This window comes from Aquarana catesbeiana, linkage group LG01 (genome assembly GCF_042186555.1).
Source record: "Aquarana catesbeiana isolate 2022-GZ linkage group LG01, ASM4218655v1, whole genome shotgun sequence".
NCBI lineage: Eukaryota > Metazoa > Chordata > Amphibia > Anura > Ranidae > Aquarana > Aquarana catesbeiana.
The window spans coordinates 421165642-421178439 of NC_133324.1; the positions used below are offsets into that span (position 1 = coordinate 421165642).

At 38.3% G+C, this 12798-nt stretch overlaps 1 protein-coding gene across 2 annotated transcripts in view; it reads right to left on the minus strand.

Moving 5' to 3' along the window:
• FREM1 (FRAS1 related extracellular matrix 1) overlaps nucleotides 1–12798 on the minus strand; it is a 267168-nt gene that overhangs the window by 236253 nt on the left and 18117 nt on the right. For both annotated transcript variants that reach the window (XM_073635658.1, XM_073635669.1), the window contains exon 2: nucleotides 6301–6779. In XM_073635658.1, the coding sequence (XP_073491759.1) occupies nucleotides 6301–6540 (240 nt within the window). In that variant the 5' untranslated portion in view covers nucleotides 6541–6779. The remainder of the gene's footprint in view (nucleotides 1–6300; nucleotides 6780–12798) is intronic.

Genomic DNA, 12798 nt, shown 5'->3' on the forward strand with positions numbered 1-12798 from the left:
TAAAAGCTGGCGGTGTGGAGGATGGTCTATGTGGACAGCTTTACCCTGGTTGCTTGCTTACTTAGATGTGCCTCTTTTAATCATCAACCATGTGAGTTGCTAAGAGTTTTACTTAGTTTTTACTGAGTTTTTACTGAGTTTACTTAGAGGCGCCTCTCTTCTTGTATGCTCTATAGCTCCTGCTGGATTTTGCTTCTAATCCCCTTGTGGAAGCTTCCATTTGTGGATGGACATTTTAAGGTTACACAACCTACCACATTGCTACAATCTTTTTATATGGACTATAAACTGAAAGACCTATGAATAAATGGTCGTGGAACTAATCATCTAAGTTTCCATTATTTCTTATGGGGAAATTTGCTTTGATATACAAGTGCTTTGGATTACAAGCATGTTTCCAGAATGAATTATGCTCGCAATCCAAGGTTTTACTGTAGTTTAACGCTGTTACAAATTAACTGTAAAGGATTAACACCTGTGCATATAGTGCCAGTCTATGTGAGAAAAAGTGTCCACTGATCACAAGCTTTCACCCACATGCAATGCACACAGTAGATGCTGCCAGGTGACTGTGCAGCAATAAAGCTTATGTGGATGGAAATTGTAAACATAAATCTGGGATAGCCTTCACTTTCTTTTATCAATTCTCCAGGGGGCAATACCCATCAAACACCATGGCCAATAAACAAAAAAGGGCCTTATAGTGTAGTATTTATTGTAAAATAATGAAAGTATACAGGTAAAAACGTTGCAGATAAGATAAAAATACTGCCAATACTTACATCTAACGCTGCCACCTGGACCTCTGCTTGTTAATGACAATCCCCTCATGGAGTGATCCGGCTCACAATACTTGGCTGGAGTTCCACCGCGTAGCTTACGCTCCAAAGTGTGATATGATCAATGGTGACAACGTAATGCACAAACTTCCACATAAAATCAAAATGGAAGAATCCACGTAGTGTAAATCTGACTAAAACTTTTATTAGGATTCAAAGTACAAAATCTACTCCATTGTAAAAACAGATGTGTTTTGAGAGAAAAACAACCACAGGCTGCATGGTAAGGACTTCAAACAGCACTTCACAAAATTTCCAGTCTAAAGAGGCGCAGCAACATCGCGTGCGTTAGCTCTGCCCAACGTGCTTCGTCTTAAGTGATGTCTTTGGCGGGAAGGACACCACGCAATCCATCACGCCTATATACAGTCAGGTCCATAAATATTGGGACATCGACGCAATTCTAATCCTTTCGGCTCCAAACACAACCACAATGGATTTGAAATGAAACGAACAAGATGTGCTTTAACTGCAGACTTTCAGCTTTAATTTGAGGATATTTACATCCAAATCAGGTGAATGGTGTAGGAATTACAACAGTTTGTATATGTGCCTCCCACTTTTTAAGGGACCAAAAGTAATGGGACAGATTAACAATCATCCATCCAACTTTCACTTTTTAATACTTGGTTGCAAATCCTTTGCAGTCGATTACAGCCTGAAGTCTGGAACGCATAGACATCACCAGACGCTGGGTTTCATCCCTGGTGATGCTTTGCCAGGCCTCTACTCCAGGCCTCTGTCTTCAGTTCCTGCTTGTTTTTCGGGCATTTTCCCTTCAGTTTTGTCTTCAGGAAGTGAAATGCATGCTCAATCGGATTCAGGTCAGGTGATTGACTTGGCCATTGCATAACATTCCACTTCTTTCCCTTAAAAAACTCTTTGGTTGCTTTCGCAGTATGCTTCAGGTCATTGTCTATCTGCACTGTGAAGCGCCGTCCAAAGAGTTCTGAAGCATTTTGCTGAATATGAGCAGATAATATTGCCCAAAACACTTCAGAATTCATCCTGCTGCTTTTCTCAGCAGTCACATCATCAATAAATACAAGAGAACCAGTTCCATTGGCAGCCAAACATGCCCACGCCATGACACTACCACCACCATGCTTCACTGATGAGGTGGTATGCTTTGGATCATGAGCAGTTCATTTCCTTCTCCATACTCTTCTCTTCCCATCACTCTGGTACAAGTTTATCTTGGTCTTATCTGTCCATAGGATGTTGTTCCAGAACTATGAAGGCTTTTTTAAATGTAGTTTGGCAAACTCTAATCTAGCCTTCCTGTTTTTGAGGCTCACCAATGGTTTACATCTTGTGCTGAACCCTCTGTATTCACTCTGATGAAGTCTTCTCTTGATTGTTAACTTTGACACACATACGCCTACCTCCTAGATAGTGTTCTTGATCTGGCCAACTGTTGTGAAGGGTGTTTTCTTCACCAGGGAAATAATTCTTCGGTCATCCACCACAGTTGTTTTCGGTGGTCTTCCAGGTCTTTTGGTGTTGCTGAGCTCACCAGTGCATTCTTTCTTTTTAAGGATGTTCCAAACAGTTGATTTGGCCACACCTAATGTTTTTGCTATCTCTCTGATGGGTTTGTTTTGTTTTTTCAGCCTAATGATGGCTTGCTTCACTGATAGTGACAGCTCTTTGGATCTCATATTGAGAGTTGACAGCAACAGATTCCAAATGCAAATAGCACACTTGAAATTAACTCTGGACCTTTTATCTGCTCCTTGTAAATGGGATAATGAGGGAATAACACACACCTGGCCATGGAACAGCTGAGCAGCCAATTGTCCCATTACTTTTGGTTCCTTAAAAACTGGGAGGCACATATACAAACTGTTGTAATTCCTTCACCATTCACCTGATTTGGATGTAAATACCCTCAAATTAAAGCTGAAAGTCTGCAGTTAAAGCACATCTTGTTTGTTTCATTTCAAATCTATTGTGGTGGTGTATAGAGCCAAAAAGAATTGTGTCGATGTCCCAATATTTATGGACCTGACTGTATATATATTTCCTTTCAATAATGGAGGTGACACTGTAATTGTCAAATCCTGATAAGCACTTCCTATTGCTAAAAAATGGCCGACAGGTCAGGCTAAGCCTCGCTTGTACATAAAAAATGGCTCCTCACTTTCGAATTGAAATGGCAGACAGAACAGAAATGAATCAGCCTCGTTCTCGACAATATAATGGCCGACCAACCATTAGTCATGCCTTGTTTTCAGCCGGAAGTGATTGTGCGGCCTACACCAAGACTCTATTACAAAAGATGGCCAATCAACAATATTATATAGGGCTGTATGATGTAGTCAAGATTATATGGCTCCACAACCGCTCAAATCTTATACCAAAAAAACCCCAGAAAAATAAAGGAATGGGGCTAGGCAGAACCAGCGACAAATTGAGCCCCTAATTATCACATTCAGCGTAGCAATTTATGTGATACTTTTTTATTTATTGCTTACAGTGTTTGATGAGTATTGTCCCTGGAAGGATTGATAAGGCAGAGTGAAGGCTATCCCAGATTGATTGGTGTTAATTCTTTACAGTTAATTTGTAACAGCATTACACTATAAGGGTTTGTGGTTCACATGCATTGTTGCTGCACTTAATTGAGCAGGGTGGAATTGCGTGAGTGGGAAATTTAGCTGATTGAAAAGTTGAAGATTGCTCCCAGTTGTTCTTCAGTATATGAACTTTTATTATTTATTTTCACATTCACACTTTTTGTTACTTTTTATAGAGCTGCAATTTTGTAAATTTTTTTCCCCTCGCAGAAAACAATTGCCCCTGACATAAAAAATGTCTAATTTCAACCACTTTCAACTTGCTTTTGATTCCCTAATGACCAATGCAACCTATAAAACTGTTGATGGTAGATTGCCTTGATCCCTTTGATCATTCTTGCAATTGGAAGCTGGTTTTACCACTTCAATATCGTGCACTTTTACCCTTTCCTGCTCAGGCCAATTTTCAGCTTTCAATGCTGTGACACTTTGAATGTCACTTGCGTGGTCATGTAACACTAGCCAAACTAACTTTTTCATTTTGTGCACACAACTAGAGATTTATTTTGGTGGTATTTAATCAACACTGGGTTTTTTTTATTTTTTGCTAAACAATAATAATTTTGAAAAAAAAAACTGTTTTTCTTCATTTCTGTTATAAAATGTTGCAAATAAATAATTGTTCTTCATAAATTTCAGCCAAAATGTATTTTGCTACATTTCTTTGGTAAAAATACCCAAAATCAAACCCAAATGCAGTGCTGATCGCAAAGTTCGGAGGATTCAATTGTGTGGGTGGGGGAATCCATTCTGTTTTTGTGATCAGCCCATTGGGTGATTAAGAACAATTGATTTCTGTATGGCCAGTATAAATCTGCAATTATTTTCAATTCCAAAAGCCCAACACATAGAACATTTGCCCTTGGCAATAAAAACCTGAGTATTTCCCCCAAATAACTCAGTAGTCCTTTAGGGCTTAATTACAGTATCTCACAAAAGTGAGTACACCCCTCACATTTTTAAAAATATTTTATTAGATCTTTTCATGTGGCAACACTGAAGAAATAACACTTTGCTACATTGTAAAGTAGTGAGTGTACAGCTTGTATAACAGTGTAAATTTGCTGTCCACTCAAAATAATTCAACACACAGCCATTAATGTCTAAACTGATGGCAACAAAGGTGAGTACACCCCTAAGTAAAAATGTCCAAATTGGACCAAATTAGCCATTTTCCCTCCCCCTGTGGCATGTGACTCATTAGTGTTACAAGGTCTCAGGTGTGAATGGGGAACAGGTGTGTTAAATTTGGTGTTATCGCTCTCACTCTCTAATACTGGTCACTGGAAGTTCAACATGGCACCTCATGGCAAAGAACTCTCTGAGGATCTGAAAAAAAGAATTGTTGCTCTGCATAAAGATGGCCTAGGCTATAAGAAGATTGCCAAGACCCTAAAACTGAGCTGCAGCACGGTGGCCAAGACCATACAGTGGTTTAACAGGACAGGTTCCACTCAAAACAGGCCTTGCCATGGTCAACTTGGTCTTCTGACCTCAACCCTATGGAGCATCTGTGGGGCATACTCAAACAAAAGGTGGAGCGCTAGGTCACTAACATCCACCAACTCCGTGATGTCATCATGGAGGAGTGGAAGAGGACTCCAGGGGCAACCTGTGAAGCTCTGGTGAACTCCATGCCCAGGAGGGTTAAGGCAGTGCTGGAAAATAATGGTGGCCACACAAAATATTGACACTTTGGGCCCAATTTGGACATTTGCACTTAGGGGTGTACTCACTTTTGTTGCCAGCAGTTTAGACATTAATGGCTATGTGTTCAGTTATTTTGAGGGGACAGAAAATTTACACTGTTATACAGCTGTACACTCACTACTTTACACTGTAGCAAAGTGTAATTTCTTCAGTGTTGTCACATGAAAAGATAGAATAAAATATTTATAAAAATGTGAGGGGTTTACTGACTTTTGTGACATACTGTATCTTCAGATAAAGGTTACCGCAACCTAACCTGCCCAGTAATCACCATTCAATGTATGATTGTTTAGAATATGTAAAGTATTTGTTGTTAATATTTTTACTACCAATCTATTTAAATAAATTGTTCAACCTATGGGTTTGTGTTTCATACATATATGTTTCATACATATACATACATACGATTCTCAAACAAGGTCTTGTTTCCATATTAAAATTGTGTGACATACAGTATATTTCAATTAAATTACTTCATAGTCTATAGATTAAACTACTTCATAGTCTATAGATTATTTTCTATTTTTTCTTCACTACAGTATTTTTTTTATACATTTGTGATATTGTTTTTATTTAATTACCTAATAAAAGCTAATTTGGACACCACCGGTTACAGCATATACTCACTTCTTACATTCTTGTACACTGTTGACATGAATAGCTGTCTTGCTTGTCAAAAGATTTTTAATTGCATTCAGTTAGTACTGTGATTTAAACACCATTGCCAGACTGCAAAGCCAAGTTGTGACATCACTTTTCTCCACTACAGATAAGTAATACAACTTGATCACAGGCTTGTCCCTAAGCTGCTAACTAGAGAGCACCAATGAAGTCACTGCTTTACTTAACTTGCTCTTCCCCTCCTGTCATCAAACTCCTGGAATTGCATTGATAGTATCACGCAATGCAGAGAAGCCTGGCTGGCTAAACTTACTGATTCTTCCTCCCTGTACAGAAGATTACAGAACACTAATAAAAGCAGATAAATTACCTGTATTAGTTGTATATAAAAACACATTTGATTATATTTGATGACTATAATACTGGATTAAGTGTTGATTATATTTACCTGGAGTTCAGATTTAAAGTGAATTCTATACCCTTAAAGCAGCATGGTGGATTAAATCTATAAATCAACAGTTTTAAACTCATAAAAGGTAACAAGAATGTACCTGTGGAGAAAGCTTTCCAACTCGTTGTGTTATGGGTTCATTAACAATGACTTCCACTTTGCAGGAATCTTTCTCTTTGGGAATTGAGAATTGTAGATCTTCTTCTGATAGGTAGCCGCTTTGTCCTTTCATCACTGTGATCCCATTATTTACTTTGATAAAAGATGAGTTCAGAAACCTTAAAGTCACCAGTATTAGAGCAAATGAGGGATATAAGTGACATCTCCAACAGGGATTCATTTTATCTCTGGTAATCTGTGTCCAACATCCAGTGCCTTCATTAAAAGGCTTTTCTTCTTTCAGGATTATTTTACACTGTCCGGCGTTGGCGATTGTTCAGTCATCTGCCCAACATGAAGAGCTGTCTCTTCTTCCAAATTCTGTACAACGGGCTCTTTCAAGGACTGATGAAGCTTTAATAAAACTCGATGAAGAATCCTGACAACGCTGCACATTAATATGCTCCTGATTTTCTAATCCTGCAAAATGAGAGGATGCAAGAAGGAAATTGACTAAAAACTGACTAACAAAAACCACAGCAAGAGGAAACATGCCTTGGACATGGTGGCTTTCTGTATGTGTAGGTTTTATCCTTATTTGTTTTTTTTTCTATTGGCTATACTACATTGACTTGTGTCTTTTTTCAACCCAACTAACTATGGAACTATAAATGACAATAGTGCATGGACAATAGCTTTCCCTCTGTCATATCTCCTAGAACTGTTACAGAAACAAACAGTATAGAGGTGTAAACGATTAGTTTAGGCCTTTAACATGACACAAAAACTTCAAAGGGTCTATCTTACCAACTTCCACTGTAGTATATTGTTTATTATTAAATTACATGTGATATTTAAAGAGACCCTGTCACTAACTTACAGAATTACAGTATAAGCGGAGAAAAAAAGGCTAACTTGCAGTGTTTTTCCTTTCTCTAATTATATTTGTATTTACTAGAAATGTGCCTTTGAACTTGCTAGAAAATGTGATTCCATTTCCAAGCACGGAAATGCGTATCATAGGCCCTCCTCTTTGAGGAATGTACAATTATTCTCTTGCGCTGGCCCAGCTCTTGTGCCCCTCCTCCTTTTATAACCTTTTATAAAGCAGTCAAGAGATGAGTGAAGGGGATTGCTATAGAGTATCACTTGAGCCACAGCTCTGAATCTGCAGGGGCTGCTGACATCACATCCAATATGGTGGTATCCAGCAGTGGTCTCTGGGTTTTTGCATATCTACACAAGAGAGACTTTTACAGGTAATTAATTTGCATAAAACATTAAATGAACATATAGACTTATGGAAAAATGTTTATTGAAATGTAAGCTCTGATGCCAGGATCTCTTTGAATTATTATCAAGATATTTAATAATACAGTGTGCAATTAGAAGTGTACTGATATTACAGAAAGATGCATACACAATTAGTGCAGTTTTCCATTTGAGTTGATATCTGTTTAAATGTTAGGATTGGAAAACAAGCATTTAAATAGCTATGGTGACCTTGTTATCAAAATAAAGTCACCTAACACCAGCTCCAGTTGCAGGCACTTTCAATGCCAACATATGCTTTACATTGCTTAATTGTTTTTATGGGGCCCAGAATCCTCCAGACTAGGCTGAACTCAGCAAACACAGGCTTCAACGCATCTCAGCTGTTCCAATATCCAGTGTGTCACTTCTCTTGTAGTGGCACACAGGAGTATTCCTAATCTCCAACATCAGAGTCAAGTTGGGTCCTCTATATAAAGAGGGTTGTCCCTTTCCAAGATCAGCACAGAAGTCAATTTAGAAAGAAAAAAGTAAAAAAAGTAAGTGCAGGCACTGTATATTGCAAACTGTTAAGATCTCATGTGAGCAATTTTAATGACACTTTCACTTTATTCATACCCTCAACAGTTTCTAGAGAGTAACAGTGTCTGGTATATGAGTGAAATAATAATAAATAATATTTTTAAAGCAACATTACCCAAAACCTGGAAATTGATTGATTGCCATATACTTATGTAAAGTTGTCAATTAAAAAAAAATATTCAGAACTAACCCAACAGGTTATTTATACAGCCAATACCTACTTTTAAATGAGCATGTTAAATCTGCTCCACTTTGGTGCATAAGATGTATATGAAACCAGTTAATTATTGAAGAACCCACTTCAATGTCCTTCAAAACACTCTTAGGAGACATTTTCCGTTCAAGCATTTCCTCAAACTTAAATGTACAGTGAATACCAATGTCCAAATTAGACAACAAATATTCTAAATGTTGGGTTTTACATAACTTGCCACATCTGTCCTTAAAACAAAAATACACATCATGTAGCAAGTGGTGACTGGTGAGACAGACTTTCATCTCCAAAAGTGAAGCTAAGGTGAGAAGATCTTACAAGCCCTACTTCCTCAAGTGCCTAAAGCTATGTTTTAATTGGCATGGTAATGACCTTTCATTGAGCCACGGGAAGGACCCTTTGTTGTGAAAAATAACTATAATTAAGTACTCTTAAAAGATATGCCTCTTTGGAGGAAGAGCTTTAACTCAGTAGGAACACACTCACCTTGAGAAGTAAACACATAAACACAACAATGTAGATGTTCTGCAGACCAGGTTTTATTGGGGAATTAGTTTACGAATCTGAGTTTTTCATAATGCAAGCTAAACTGATATTACATTGTCCTAATAATGCCTAAGGTTGTGATATTTACTTTTTAATGATTTATGCAAATGTTTATGGTTTGCATAAAAGAAGGTTATAAATTCAGTTGACAGCATTAGGTACTACAGTGGTCTGCTATTAGCTACTTTCTTAGAAACACATCTGTCTTTTGAGGTGACTATTACATGACCATTACAACTCTGGTCTCCATAAAAATGTACAAATGTACAGCTTATGGACACTGGGCAGTGAGAGAAAAAAGTATAGAAAGAAATTATTTAAAGTATAGTTTAAAGCCATAGTAAACTCTTTTCTTTAACTTGTACCTACAGGTAAGCCTATAATAAAGCTTACCTGTAGGTACAGTAAATATCTGCAAAACTTGCACTGTTTAGGAGATATTCACGCTGCATGCAGCCAGTGATATCACCGGCCCATGCGCTCTGAAGGGATGGCATACCCATGACGTCCCTTCAGAGCTCCGTGCCACAGTCCGTGATGCCATCGTGGGGCGGCCAATTAGATGGCTAGTGCATGCAAAGTCAGAAGAAAGCCTGGCTGAAGATGGAAGCCCTGTCAGTGGTGACAGCACGCTGCTGGAGGGCTTCGTTCTAAGGTAAGTATTTCATAATGTGCTAGTATACGATGCATACTAGCACATCATGCCATTGTCTTGCAGGGTTTAAAAAAAGCAAAAAAGTGCAGTTTACTACCACTTTAAAAGTTAACTTTCTCAAAGTTTGAATCAAATGAGGCACTAATGTTAGTGTGCATGAGCATTTTTTTTGGATGATGTTTCGGTTGGCGCTAAAGTGCATAATAGTACTGCTTATGTAGCACATACTCTAAGTGTCCATACTCCATGAGTTTAATTTAATACAGGCAACTAGGCTGTTCAATTTGCAAGTGAGTTTTACCTTTGTAAGGGAAATTTCCCCCATCTTAGTAAATGAGGTAAAGCTATGCTGACTTCCATCATCCAAACATGTGTAAGCAAAAATTTTTATTATTATTATTATTATTTGCTTGCACATGATTGGGTATTCTTTGCCAAGTGAATTTTTACCACATGAACTAAGCTAATTCTTTTGCAAAGTGAATTTTTTTTTGAAAAATGAACAGCCTATTTGCCTTTAGCAAATCAACCCTCTTATGTCAATCATTGAGGAGTAGTAACAAAAGAACTGCGAATCAAGGTTACCTTAATATAATTCTCGTCCTTGTCAGAATTAGTGCCCAATATTGTTGTCAATGGTAAAAGCCAAAACTGGAAAAGTGGTAGTTAGAGTTTACAAGGAGTTCAGCCTTGCATTCTTCCAATTAGGCCAAGATTAGCAGAGACTTAGCAACTAGTTCAATCCAAGAAATGCAAATAGAGACGTACCTATAAGGTACTAACCACCAGAACTGGTTATCGTGGTAATGGATGATCTGCCTTTAATGCACAAAAGAGAATCAAGTTCCAGGTGACTGATCACCATACATATGGCTCCAACACATCAAGCTACTCAACTGAATACCGTTCTGTTATTGGTTAATCCGAAAATAAAATGGTTCTGCTTTGTACATGAGTGAGAGGACTTATAATTTATAGGATGATAACATTTGTTTATTGTATGTCGCTTTATTGTTGTTTCAATTTGGCCCTAAAATTTTGCTTCCTTTGGTTTATTTTCTATTTTACCTCCTAATAACCAGCCAAAGAAAAGTGAAGGGTTTGGAAAAATTGGTGAAAGCCAGAAGTCTCTTCTAGGGAGGATCACTTCATATTTTTCCCAGAACACACTCACAAAAAGGCTTACATCTATGCTTTTTTCAGCCTCTGCATTTTTGGAAAGGGTCAAGAACCATTTTAAATGCAAGAAACAGAAACAGATCAAAAGCAAACTGAATAGGTGTAAACCAGGCCTTATAGCTATAGTTCCTGCAGCTACATAGGTCATTGAGGGTTTGCATTAAAGCTCATTTACTGATTGTAGAGAATATGTATGTAGCATCCCTCTGACATTCCAAAGGCAGGATAGCACCTCCAGAGACAGGGATGGGCTAGCATTTCACCCCAGGGCTAAGTCCATGTCTAAAATTGGGGACCGAGAAAGGATATTGGGCCCCAGTCACTTTTGTCTTTTTAATGTTTTTTTGCAAAACTGTTAAGGACGTGAGGGTTAGGGGTCCCAGGTACCATAGCAGATCACTTACAGACTCTCCAGATTCAGATCCATGTCCAGCTTAACAGTGTCAGAACCTGGTAACACTTTAAGCAAGTTACCATATTTTCAGTGTGTCCTCCAAGTGAGTCACCAGGCCCTTCTAAGAACCTTCTTTCTGGCTCTCTCCAGCAAAGGACCTCCCCTGGATCTCCTCCTTGGCATAGCTTCCTTCAGACCAGGCAGGACAGCTTCAGGACCACTTCAGCACATGTTAGGCCTCAAATCAGGCTCCACCCAGCAGCTACTTATACATGTTATTAATATAAATATTTAGTTATAAACATTCAGTTAAGGTCCGCCTTTTATAAGACCACCCATTATTTTGGGGAGGGGCTTTAGAGTAGACCTGGGATGTGTTTCCCAGATGAACACATGTATAAGTAGCTGCAAGAGAGTAACACTGTTAGGCTCTGAGGAAGAAGGTATACCTTGGAAACGCGTCAGCCAGCAGCGGTTCGTACGTCCTCTCTCTAGGACCTGGAGACTGCGTGGCCAGACTGCCATATGTCAAAGACTGTTATAAGTGTGATTTTCTTTCTACCTTTGTGAGTAGGTTTTAATTATGTTTTTTGAATAAATGTACTAAAGGATAATAAACTAGGCTGGTGCGCCCTCTCTTTTCTGTTTTTTCCTTTGACTACTAGGATATCCCTATCCTGGAGGGCAGCAAGGCCGAAAGTTATTGTCTAGTCTGAACTTTTGGACTACCTAGCCAATACACCCGTGTGCAAGAGCATTTGTTTTTGTTGTACTGTCCACCCAGCAGCACCTCTCTAGGCCCCACCCCAGGGAAAGAGAGAGAGCACATGACCTGTCCTGAAAATGTATATCCCCCCCAGCCGCACCAGTGGCCTAAACCTCCTACTGGACTGGCTAAATAAAATATAAATATTTATAACTTTGTTTTGTTTGTGAAATCTCATATTATGACCAGTGAAACAAGTGACATCTAATCACAAGCCAAATTAAGCTTAGGGAAAAACCAGGTGAAAAACTAAACAATCAACCTGAGCTAACTACAGCCCAGCCAAAAACTAAATTGACATAATAGCCCCTATTTAGCGCAAGGAGGCTACGCGTAAATATTTCAATGTGCTTAGTCTGACTACAGTTCCATATTATTATATTATATAATATTGAGCAACTGCAGAATAATCTATCCATGCCTCACTGTTACTTATTATGTTAGGGTTGGGGTTTTTGCCTAATTGCCTAATACAGATATACTGTATCATTAACAATTCTTGTTTGGTGCATTTCAGTAATGGAATTGAACAATGTAAGTAGTTATTGCATGTTGTTTAATTTTTATTTTTTACATAAACACCATTTCTAATGATGAGTCTGAGCCTTCAGTTTAGCTTTCATCATGTATATCAATTGTCATGGGTAAAATGTTCATCCGAGTTCTGCCTTTTCAGTGGAAATATGACTACACTGGTTTTACTTCTGTAAAATATGCTGTTTTGTGTGGTATTTTGTAAAGAGAATGTAGTATTTTAAAAGCAATCTGCTATTTCACAGAAAACCTGTTTCTGAATGATCATATTTCCCTACCGTAAAGCCCATTTTTCATGGCCATAGGAGAGATAGAACGTGTTCTTTCCCATGACTAACTCGCTCAGCATGGGATAAA